This window comes from Anolis sagrei, chromosome 1 (genome assembly GCF_037176765.1).
Source record: "Anolis sagrei isolate rAnoSag1 chromosome 1, rAnoSag1.mat, whole genome shotgun sequence".
In the NCBI taxonomy this organism is placed as follows: domain Eukaryota; kingdom Metazoa; phylum Chordata; class Lepidosauria; order Squamata; family Dactyloidae; genus Anolis; species Anolis sagrei.
Window position 1 is genome coordinate 238,498,561 of NC_090021.1, and position 12,705 is coordinate 238,511,265.

Consider the following 12,705-nt stretch of genomic DNA (forward strand, 5'->3'; position numbering starts at 1 on the left):
TCTCAGAGCTGTTATTGCAATTCTTAAATCTATGACTACAGACATCCAGAAAACGTTGTTCTCTTATTGCCACAGAGATAACAGAAAATAAAAGAATGTCCATCTCTTATGGTGTTTTGCCACATTACCAATCCTTTAGGCCAACATCGGGAAAGTTATTTGTAAGAAAAAAATAGTATTTTAACCTAATGAAACTATTCACAACTGGGCAGTCTTCCAGGACTTGGACTGCTCAGTTATGGATGACTTCAACGTGTTCATTCTTCTTAGAAATAACTTTACAATGTCTGGCTTAGGCTCTGGATAAGCTGTTATTGTATTGGATGCATTTTTAGTGAAATTCCTGCTTTATCTACCATCACCTGTCTTCGTCTATTGTGTGGCTAATTATAATTGTTGTCAGACAGCCATGTGCATATATGCCCAAAAGGCAGAATAAACATTAAATGCATAAATACCCAAAGTACCGAACATACATTTCACATTTGATTCAGCAATATTATAGTGAAAAGAAGTTCTTAATAAATTCAGTGCTGCTGTTAACATAGGTAAGTGCAAGGGAAGTGATATCATAAGTTAATAACAAGTTAATAGTACGAGTTTTCATCTTACCTTTCAAAGTTACTGTTTTTTCTACATTTTGTCACAACTGGAGTAGAAAAACAGCACCCTCAAATTATTTTTAATCAGTTTTTATGCCCAAAGTTCCCTAATTTCTCTTGAGAAATTCTCTTTTAACTATGATGTTTGTGTTTTGGGACAGTAAATTACCAGGTCTGTGCTATCTTAGGTGCTGAAATTATAAGGCCAAGAGCTCAGACTTAGGAGAGAGCTCTTGTGATGTCACAAAAGGTGGTCTTCGATGATGTCATTGAGGAAGATACATTAAGCATCAACCACAGCTGCACAGAGTATCAATGAAAGAATATCTATCAATCTATTCACACACACTCACATCCATCCATACACTTTTGAAGGTTCTGCTTCCATTATGAGATTATTCCCCTTTATGCTGAGTACCACAGAACAAGGTATAGGCCCTGACATCTGATAGCTCAAATGATATCAAATGAGCCAGACTCATTGTTGAAAGGTAATGGATGTTGTGGAGTACCTCTAAGTCACTTCCAACTTTTGGTGACCCTAATGTGAACCTATCACAGGGGTTTCTTGTTCAGAGGAGGTTTATTTTTGCCCTCCCTTGATGCTAAGAATGTGTGACCCACCAAAAGTCACCCAGTTGAGGGAATTCAAATCCTACCCATCAGAGTTGTAGTCCAAACCACACCATGCTGCTTCTCCCAGTGACCAGTGTATTACAGATACTATATGTTTTGTTCTTTCTTCATTTGACTACTGCCAAGGACCATCTTTATCTTTGCCTCATTGCAAAGGATTTGAGCACCATGCTCTAAAAGAGTATACTCAGTTCACATGCAGCACAGCTTCATCTGTTTTGAGCTGGAAATTAGTTCTGAACTCATCTGTCTCAATCAGCTGTGGCTGTGTATTTCAGACAAGAATACTGAGCACTCTGTGCTGTTTACTAGTAAATTGATAAATGTGTATCCGCTTCTTCAAATAAACATTGTGTAGGGTACCTTGGAATCCTACAACAAAATAAGCTGCAATTTACAATTAACAAAAACAAAAATAAAATCCAATTTAATCCAATAATTTTTTATCTAAAGAATACTTTAAAATAGGGAGACTTATGAAAATAATCAGGACCTTTGCCATGTGATTCAAAAAGCAGCAATGTGTACACCGAACATTTCCTCCTGGACAAATGTTTCCACAGATGGGTGCTATTATTAAGAAAGCCCTCACTCCATTTATGACTGCTGTATCACTGCTGGTGGAAGCATCTTGCAGTGGTTCTCAATCTGTGGATCTCAAGATGTTTTGGTCTTAAATTCCTAGAAATCCTAACAGCTGGTAAACTGGCTGGGGTTTCTGGAAGTTGTAGGCCAAAACACCCGGGGACACACAGGTTGAGAACCACTGAAGAGAAGCAGTCGCTCTAGTGTTCAAACCTGCAGACTTATATGGAGAGAGAGAGAGTTCTTCAGATGCTAATTCTGTTCCTAAGTCATGAAGGGCTTGAAAGGGTCATTTCAAAACCAGAACTCTACTAGTAAAAAATCTGGACATCCCTTCAGGTGTTGAAATAATGGCAAGAGGAATTGTTGCTTTGTGTCTTCAAGTAGCATCTAATGTGTGGCAACCTTATACTAGAGTTTTCTTGGCAAGGTTTAGTCAAGAAGTTTGTCAATGCTTTCCTCTAAGGCTGAGACAGTGTGACTTGCCCAGGGTCATCCAGTGGTTTTCCATGGCCAAGCCGGATCTTACGTCTGGTCTCCAGCACTCAAGCTATTATACCATGCTGGCTCCATCAGAGAAACAGCATCCATTAAATGCTTTCTGGATTAGAATTAAAGCTTGAAGAAATCGTATCAGAGAATTTATTATATAGAGAATATGGAAACTTCTTTGTATTAAGCAATACTAAATGCATATATTTGAAATCATCATACTCTTTTAAAATGCTATTAGATATACCATTATTGAGTTGACATGATTTTATCTTGGCGAACAGCTGTTATGTAATTTATCCTATATGTATTGGTTAATTTTAATGTTGATTTATGATATTTTAGATTTTAGTGTTCGCATTGAATTTTTGCTGTCAGCCAGTCTGAGTCCCTCTACGGAGGGAGAGAAGATTGGGATATAAAAGTTTTAAATAAATAAATAAAAACAAGAGTAAAATGCAACTTTACAGGAAACATATAGGCAACACATGGAAACTCTTTAATGGGGGGAGAAGGAAGAGCAACAGATTTTAAGTTATATTGCCCTGTTTTTAGTAGTACTGGAGTAATTCCTACCAACATTAATGGACTCTAAATTCCTATCAGCACCAACTAGCATGATCTATTGTCAGGGATCCATGCACTTTCCATCCTCTGACCTATGATCACTGCCAAATTGATGCATTCTGAAGAAAGAACAAGATTCCTGCTTTGCTCTGTTCATACTGAAATAAAATCAGACTACTCAGTGCTGAAAGGTTGTAATTTATTTTTAAAAAAGTTTATTGTATAAAATCCCATTTAATAAAAATTAACATGTACAAAATTTTAATAAGGGTGTGTTTTCTTTAAAAGTACAACTTTAAAAACAATGAGAATCACAAGATTAGAAAAATGTGAAAAACTGCAAGTTCCCAATAAAAGTTCTCAGGTTCCATAGACAAGAGTTGCTATTCAAATAATCCACAGGGTCAAAACTTCTGATCTTCTTGTTACTATAAGACATAGCTTTAAAGGAGATTCCCTGAGTAAAATCCTTCCTGAATATTATGGCATCAAGCAGTTTTGCTGATTCATCTACACAGAACGCATTGGATTTCAAAGAATGCTCTTGCCGGCCACGTTTAACTTCAGTAAGATGGAGAATTTGCCAAAAGAAAAATGGAACAATTGATACCTAACTTCACATTTAAGTTCACCTAAATGTAATGTTGTCTTTGGGTGATCTTTCACATCTAGAGTCCCAATTCCAAAGTAGATTTCAGGAGCCAGGGAAAATAATTGTGGTCACTGAAATCAACAGCTAAATCTCTTTCCAAAAAGTCAAGATTCTGCTCAGGGTAAAAATACAAAAGTGCCTTTCAGCATACCCTGGACGTTTCAGTTTGTGATTTTGTTCCAAATAACTTTAAGCAATACACATAAGATCAGTAATATCAGCACATAATGAAAAGTCAGAGAATTTCAATGTAAGGGTAATAATGTTAAAGATCAATTACAGGATTCATTCAGCCCTAGCCAATTTGTATAATATAATAAAGTCAATGGACAAAAGTAATTGGACCATATCAAAATATAAACATTTTATGCTTTTCGTATTTTGCTTTGTATCCTGATAGGGAGCACAAAAGAATTCAACACACATAACAGTTTATAAATATAGTAATTAAGTGTGGTGAAATAAACAGCCCTTGTACAGAAAAGTGAATTGAAACTAGTGTGAGTGCTGTCACATATTATACTGTGGTGCACCTGTTAAAATTCCCTTTTATGTGCAACCATTAAAATGCATTTATGCTCTGCTACATCTTTTTTTGTAAATACAGCATTTTATGATCATCTGAATTCTCTTGGCTGAGTTAAGAATGCAGTATATTGTCCTTGCATTTGTATATACCATTTATGAATTGGCAAAACATAAAAATGAATTTCAAGAGCATCTTGAATAAAGAATCCAAAGACAGTTACTACAGTGCTTACATTTATGTGTGGATATGTCTTTACAGATTCATATTATATCTGAAAAAGGTGAGGCAAATATATATAGATACACAAATAATTACTTTTGAGTGTGCTCCTCTTGTAACCTGATTAAAGGCATCTTTCCTAAAGGCTCATTTGAATAATAGAAGCAGGACATGCTTACCATATCAAAAAAGCTTTAGAGTGCTTTCTAGATTGGCATTAAGTCTCCCATCATCATAGTGAGGTGGGTAGATAATTTGACTGATTTTATGAATGAATCCCCATTGAAACACGTCCCTGTATCAGATTGTGTACCATTAAAAAGTCAAGGGGAGTGATGTAGAAGGTTGAAGAAGTTATTTTGAAGAGTTTGCTTTTCAACAGTTTAAGGAGCATTGTAGGTCTTGTTTAAGATCACTGCCAAGAAGTTAAAAAATATCAGGAGTATTGAGCCCATGTGTCTGTAGGTCAAGCCACATTATACACAAACAAATTTATATTCAAATCAAGGAATAAAAATGTGTGCTGATATACCCATGTGAATTCCATCTTAACATATTTCCTGCTGACTGATAAACGATAATATTTATGATGCATTTTGTGAGTTTGAGGAAGCAATGTATATATTTTGTGGCTGTTCAATGTCCATTGCATTTTGGCTAGTGACATTTGTCAGTTCTTGAGATCCTTCCCATTTATTGGAGAAAGGCATGAAATTTTGGATAAACTAAGGTGCTTTTAGTTTTCCTGTAACATCATCTTTTATCAACAGAATATTCTTATTTCTTTTTGCCTCATATGCTGACTGCCACCTGGTCTCACTTGTCCTATAAATACTGCATTTCTTCGCATTGTTTCATCTCACTGATGAGTTAATGTCCACAAAAAGTAGAAGTAATAGATCAAGCTAGGCCTGTAGAATTCAACTGTCATCTTGAAAACCTACAAATACGATTCTGCTAGGCACTTGGTGTGAAGATTTCTTCTCTTGATCCCAAGACACTCCTTCACATTTTGCTAGATTTCTGTGGAGTCGTCCATTTCCCTAAAATATACAGAAACCTCTAATTTTAGTTGCATTTTACAATATTCAGAAAACATCTAATCCACAGGTATCAAGCTTAAGGTCCTTGGGTCCTAATCTGGCCCACCATGTTCTTTTATATGTCCTTCCAGATGATGGTCTCCAACTCCTGTATTCCTCATCATTAGACATTGTGACTAGAACTGATGGGAGCTTTGATACAGTAACACCTGGAAGACTGCAATTTGCTCTGTTTAGTCAGGATAGTAGGGTTGGAATTTAGATACAAGGCTTGTGGATAGAACGTCTGACTTTAAAATCTCCTATAGCCTTTTCCCAATCTCAGAGCTACAAGTGCAGTTTGGCTGTAATTCCCATTATCCCTAGTCCACATGATGGAAAATCAAAAGTGACGGGAGTTGTTCAATAGCACCTGGGGATCCAAATTGGGAAAAACTAAAGAGCAGCAACCACTATGTTAAAAAAAATTATAGTTAGCTCTCTTTATCCATGAATTTTCTATTCATAGATTCAATGACCATTTGAAGACAATATTGAGGCTGATATGGCCCTGATCTAATCCTAAAGAAGAGTAAATTTAAGGAAACATAGCATTCATATTTAGTTGGCAAACCACCAGAAGTATTTGGATGCTACTCTAAGCCTTGATGGATGATGATGGTGGTGGTGATGATGATGGTGATGATAATAGGCAATAAAATTATCTTACTTTGCACTTCAAGATACTCCTATTTTTCGGGCTATATGGCCATGTTTCTAGAGGCATTCTCTCCTGACATTTCACCTGCATCTATGGCAAGCATCCCCAGAGGTAGTGAGGTCTGTTGGAACTAGAAAAATTGGGTTTATATATCTGTGGAATGTCCAGGGTGGGACAAAGAACTCTTGTCTGTTTGAGCTAGGTGTGAATGTTTCAACTGACCACCTTGATTAGCATTTGATGGCCTGGCAGTTTTTTGGTGTGGCTTGTTAGTGCCTGGGGGAATCTTTTGTTGAGAGGTGATTAGCTGTCCCTGATTGTTTCCTCTCTTGTTTTGCTGTTGTAATTTTAGAGTTTTTTAATACTGGTAACCAGATTTTGTTCATTTTCATCGTTTCCTCCTTTCTGTTGAAATTGTCCAAATGCTTATGGATTTCAATGGCTTCTCTGTGTAGTCTGACATGGTGGTTGTTACAGTGATCCAGCATTTGGACAGTTGGATTGACTTGAACACCACACATACCTGAGTCTTTCCAACAACCTTTTACGTTTTTCTCTCAGATGCGTATTCTTCACCCCCCTGGGCACATCAGGAACAAACCAGGCAGCAATCAATTTGATACACAGGGCCACATGCTGCAAAAAGCCAGTAGGTGCATCAGACTTCATTCCTCACAATAAATAAATTACAACCATAATCTTCTAGACAGGTGACAATTGTATTCAAAGCAAGCTGCTCCTATTAACCTTCATCCAACCAGAAAAAACACTATAGTATTATATGCCCCGTAAACAAATAAAGTATGTCATAAAGCATAGTTTTATGTTAAGATGACATGCTATCTCACAAAGAGAATATTTTCATAAACAGGAAGTCTGGTTACAATATGGTAACAACAATAGATAACCGATATTTTCCCAAAGAATGAAATGTTCTGAAAGACTTTTTCCCTAACTGAAAATTGAAAACAGACCTATCATTCAGTGGCATCATACTATAGAACATACATACACAAACTGTTGCTTGTGCAGTAGAGAATAAATAAGGAAACTGGCAGGCCACATGTAGAAATTTGCTTCCAACGGTTGAGACATTAGAGCACATATTCTTGTAGCATGGTTGGCATAAAGAATAGCATTTAATTACAGGACATTTCCTCAGCTGAAACTGTTCTGCCACTAGGGCAGAAAATCACTCCACAATACCATTAATGCACCACCAGTGTGGTATATTGGCTTGAGGACTGAACTGGGACACTAGGAAATCAAGGTTTGAATTCCTGCTTAACCAAAGAAGCCTATCAAGTGTGGAAAGCAATGGCAAACCCCTGTGAATAAATATTGCCAAGAAAATTCTATGATGGGGCTGTCATAAATCAGAGCCAATAACAACAACTATCATTCCATTATGCAGTTTTTAATTGAAGTAATTTTTAAAAGATTTCTTTAGGACTGGTTTCTTTATTTTTGGAGTTCATAAGCACCTCATTCTTCATTTTTTTCAGTTACAAATAGCAGTGGCAGTATTTTAAAATATATTTATTAATTACCTTTTTCCAGTAATCTCAGTGAACCTGCGTTTCCTGTCTTTGCGTATTTGAATAACATGGAATAAGTTTTGTTTTCTCCACACAAATACCCCTGGGAACACTGGGCATTTTTATTCTAGAACCCTCAGAAAAATACTCCAGAAATCACTCGATTGTATTTTATTCCAACCTGATGAATATTAACTATGTTGCAACAGTTCTTTTGGGCACACAACTGTTTAATTACTGCATCACAGTTATTAAACAGCATGAGTCCACATCAAACTCTCACTACAAGCCATCCAAATCCTGCCATTATGAGCTCAGCACTGAATCACGTCCAAAGGCCATCTGCACCAAGGCCCCATTATAATTCAACGCAAGCCTTCTGTACAGTCCAGGGAAATGCAGCCAAGACCAATTCTAGCTGCCTCATGTTAGCTGGCAAAAATGTCTGATCTTGGGTCCAGATAATAAACTGAATGCCACTGTTTTATCTCCAGAGCTAAGAAGGTTTAGCCTGTCAGTGCCTACTACCTGGATCCAATTAAGATGACAACCCAATTTACATTAAACATCTTGGGAGAAAAGCATGCAGTTGTGCTTGCAGGATAACTTTCTCTTACTATAGTAGTGTTAGAGCAAGCCGTAGGCATATGCCCATGGATCCAATTTTTCTCACATATGTAGCAAAAGTATCTGTTCAATATTTATTTGTTCTTTTGAAGTGACGTCCAAGAATTTACCCAATGCTAGTGCAACTGAAAGGGTTATTTTTCTGAGAATTCCTTTAACCTCTTTTCCAAGTGGGACAAGTTTAGTCAGGGACACCATAAATCACAATTTGCTGAAAGAGACATGACATGCTTCAAGTGCAGGGTGGCATGTTGCATGAGACTAGAAAAGAGCATGAGTGTTCCTTCACAATCACATTTTGATTAACTGAAAACTAACCTGCTGGAATTCTGCCCTCTATTAGAACATCTACAACAGGCACTTTTGCAAATAAATACCTCAAAAAGAATAAGAAAGGCAAGACGAGCAGCAAAAACATGCCAAAAATGGACTGAATAGCTGTAGTCATCACTGTTCCTGTAATCCCGGTACCTGCAGGAAGCAATGAAGTGATATATAAATATTTGTTCAGAATTCTGTGATTTTTTGTGTGTGTCAGGAGTGACTTGAGAAACTGCAAGTCGCTTCTGGTGTGAGAGAATTGGCCATCTGCAAGGACATTGCCCATGGGACACCTGAATTTCATAGAATCAAAGAGTTGGAAGAGACCTCATGGGCCATCCAGTCCAACCCCCTGCCAAGAAGCAGGAATATTGCATTCAAATCACCCCTGACAGATGGCCATCCAGCCTCTGATTAAAAGCCTCCAAAGAAGGAGCCTCCACCACATTCCGGGGCAGAGAGTTTCACTGCTGAACAGCTCTCTCTCATCATTAGGAAGTTCTTCCTCTTGTTCAGGTGGAATCTCCTTTCTTGTAGTTTGAAGCCATTGTTTCGTGTCCTAGTCTCCAGGGAAGCAGAAAACAAGCTTGCTCCCTCCTCCCTGTGGCTTCCTCTCACATATTTATACATGGCTATCATATGTCCTCTCAGCCTTCATTCAACAAAGAACAGCAGAAGGACTATTCATTAGGAGACCTGTGAACAGTCTGGACTTGAAGATGTCATTGGAAGTAGAGTGAATCCCAGCAGTTGTATGCAGGAAACACGGAGAAGGACTGGGAAGGAGGTATAGTTCAATTTCTATGGACTGACTAGATTATATGAGTTGTCCAGCTGGCAGTGACAGGCCTGTAGCCCAGGGGGGGGGAGGGGTTAGGGGTTCAACACCCCCCCCCCCCAGAATTTTTTCAGGTTAAAAAAAAACTGGTTTACTCATGAATTTTAACTGGTTAACCAAATCCCCATGCTAAATCTATGAGGCGCAAAAAAATTAAGAGTCCCTCCAGAACTGCAAGCACTATCTCAAGCAAATACTGACAATTTCTTCACACTGTCATTACTTGCAGTAATAGCCGATGTAGCGAAGCAACCAAGTTGGGGGGGGGGGGGGGGTGTTGAATGCTCTCATTAAGGAGGCCAGACGTGGTGGAGGTGGTTGACAGGGGCGGAGCTGTAGGCTGCTCGCCCCCTGCTGTGCTCTTTGCTTCCGCGTGAGCTAGGAGGCAGGTTTCAACCCCCCCCCCATTTTCAGCCCCCCCCCCCCCCCAAATTTTCTGATTACAGCCCTGGGCAGGGAGCGCTCTCTTTTTATCAGAATACAGAAAATATTGTTTGCAACCTCAACTTGTTGCAACTAAAGCACTTAACAGAGACACTAAACATTATTTCAAACTACCTTGAGAAAACGTCTGACATAAACACATCTTTAGGCAAGTTGAGTATCTCCACCAAAGTATTGCAAGTTACATGTGCCTTTCCAAATGTTTTCGTATACCTGACACAGCCAAATTTATGGGCACTGTGGTAAAATTTGGTGTCATCGTAGCAGCACAATCCCCATACTTCACTTAAAACAAGAGGCACAAGAAACATCCATATTGTTTCACAGAAAATGTGTGTCAGGGGAGGTTGCCAGCAGTGACAGTAAAGAGGACAGCTATCGGCGGGAGAAAATATTCCACCAGTTTCCCAGAACCTGTCCATTTCTTTCTTTCTTGATCTTTCAAGGAGGCTATGGGTACTTGCACAAAAGTGTGATCCATGATCTTTAGAAGTGCCTTCAGAAAGGATAAGAGCATCGCTTTCAGGGCAAACCCCTATTTGCTTGGGCTCTCCTTCATTAGGATGCTGAAGGAAAGTATGCTTAGATTAGCTAGTTCATAATTCCTATGTCCATTTGCAATCACACTACTCCACCGCTGTGATGCTAACACAAGTTCTATTGAATGGAGTAAGGCTAAGATCAATATAATACTTAATGGATTCGTCTGTAAAGTTCCCATGCTGGAAACCATTTTATGCTTTTGTCAATACCTGCAGTGTGTTATATTGTTCCCCATGGAGTCCTTCAGCTCTGCCAGATCCTTGGGGTTCTCAAAGTCGTGGACATTAAAGACAGAAAGGCTGTAGTTGATGTAACCTGTCAAACAGCTACACACAACAAAAATGTTTACAATCATATGGGGTGCAATATAATTCCAGTTAAATTATGTGGGTTATAAGACCAGCACGAAAAACACAAAACAGCTTTCAGCAAACTGCTGAGTGAAACTGAACACTTGTCATTTGCTTTCAGCTTTTAATAGAACTTATTTGTGTACAATTGGTTTAGATTTTCAATTGTTAATGTAATGACTGTTTTCATTCTCAGTGCTGAATTTCTGTGATATGTGCCATACTAAAAATTATGTGGAGCTTAGTGCCTTTTGGATTTTTTTTTTACTTTTGGTAACTTATAGCACTTCAGTTTTATTGTTGTACAAAAAAATCCCCCCATTTAGCCTGGTTCTTATTGGAATAATTTTCCTGACTTCATGATTATGTAAAAGAAAGCAGGATAGACTGAGTATATATTTTCCTTAAATTCTACAGCTCTTTAAAAACAGTGAATTCTTTAATGCTCTGATAGTGCTATACTTCTCTGGCCACAATACACCCATGTAGTATGAGGCAATGTATGCAGCCACTAACTGGGCAATATTAGATACCATTTTTTCCAGCATACTAGACGACTGGGCACATAAGATGACTGCCCAACTTTTCAATTTAAAATTTCAATATTTGGATATACTCGCTGTATTAGACTACCCTTCTTGCCAGCCCCTTCAGGCCCCGAAGCCTGCTTTCCTGGGCCTTAAGACGGCTTCTCGGCTCCATAGAGGTGACCTCCCCTCCACCGGCAGCCAGGCACTGCCACAGCCAGCCAACCGCCATGCTCATCACTTCCTGTTTTGGATCAAAAACAAGGTGGAGGCTCCTAACAGGTGAGGGAGGCAGGCAGCTGCCCTGTACTGGAGCAGGGTGTCCGAAGCAGCAGCAGTTGCTGCGCTCCCCCAGCACTGCTTGGCTCCTGCTGCTGGGCTTCAGCCTCACCGAGGGGCTCTTCCACTCAGTGCGGCAGAGGAGGAGGCGATATTCTTTCCGGAAGGCCACGTTGTCTCCTCCTCCACTGCTGCACTAACAGCCAAGGTGGGCATGGAGCGGCGGAGCCCCTCGGGGAAGCTGAAGCTCGGCAGCAGTAGCCAAGCAGCGCTGGAGGAACACAGCAGCTGTTGCTTCGTGCGCCCTTCTCCAATGCAGGGCAGCTGCCTGCCTCCCTCGCCTGTTAGCAGCTTCCATCTTGTTTTGGACCCAAAACAAGATGTGATTTTTTATACTCGGCGTACTAGGCGACTCCCAAGTTCAGCAAGGCTTTTCCAGGGTTAAAAAGTCTTCTAATACGCCGGAAAATATGGTACTTATGTAGGAAAGTTTTCAGAAAATGATGTTCTTTCTTGCACACTCAGCATCAAACATGCCCCATTTCTGAAGATACTTGTGAAATTTCCTCATTTTTGCTTATCACATTTCCATGATTGTCAGTAACTTACTGTCAAGTGGTAACTTACTCTATGTTGCTGTGGTTCTTCTGTACACAGGGGCTGTACATGTATTGATACACCTCCATGGGAATGAAATCTGAAGTGATGGCAATTACTAAGCCATTGCCAATGACAGCCAAAATGCCAATTGCTTCTAGTACCTGCAACCAGGCTCCTGCAATGGGTGAGAAAACCAGAAAGAGACCTTTTCATGATTGGTTGAACTCAGAGGGCAGAAGCAACCAGTTCTCAAAATGGTGGAGCTGTTCGACCCAACATGGTGCTGTAAATGCCCCCTCAGGCTCACCATGAGTTGAGGACATGCACTTGTAGAAGATGAAGCATAGAAATGAGCAGACTACTTAAGCTACAACATATTCAACTGAAAAGGGCGTAAAAGGGTCGGATTCTGGAATTCTGGTAAGAAAAAGTTATACTGAAGAAATGCTTATTCAAAATGTTTGTATTCTGGATTTTGGATTTTTTAGGATGTTGGAATATTCGCAAGTACATAATGAAGTATCTTTGAGATACAGTACAAGTCTAAACACAAAATTCATTTGTGTTTCATATCAATCTTAAACACATAGCCTGGAGGTAATTTCATACACAA

General features: G+C 39.2%; 1 protein-coding gene across 3 annotated transcripts in view; it reads right to left on the reverse strand.

Annotated features, from left to right (window-relative positions):
* Window positions 1-2,848: 2,848 nt before the first annotated feature.
* ANO9 (anoctamin 9) overlaps window positions 2,849-12,705 on the reverse strand; it is a 56,475-nt gene continuing 46,618 nt past the window's right edge. For 2 of the 3 annotated variants that reach the window (XM_060770062.2, XM_060770080.2), the window contains 5 exons: window positions 12,120-12,267; window positions 10,546-10,662; window positions 8,568-8,661; window positions 6,549-6,661; window positions 2,849-5,325 (listed from right to left, as the gene is read on the reverse strand). In XM_060770062.2, the coding sequence (XP_060626045.1) occupies window positions 5,298-5,325; window positions 6,549-6,661; window positions 8,568-8,661; window positions 10,546-10,662; window positions 12,120-12,267 (500 nt within the window). In that variant the 3' untranslated portion in view covers window positions 2,849-5,297. The remainder of the gene's footprint in view (window positions 5,326-6,548; window positions 6,662-8,567; window positions 8,662-10,545; window positions 10,663-12,119; window positions 12,268-12,705) is intronic. The other variant, XM_060770071.2, reaches the window with a different exon arrangement.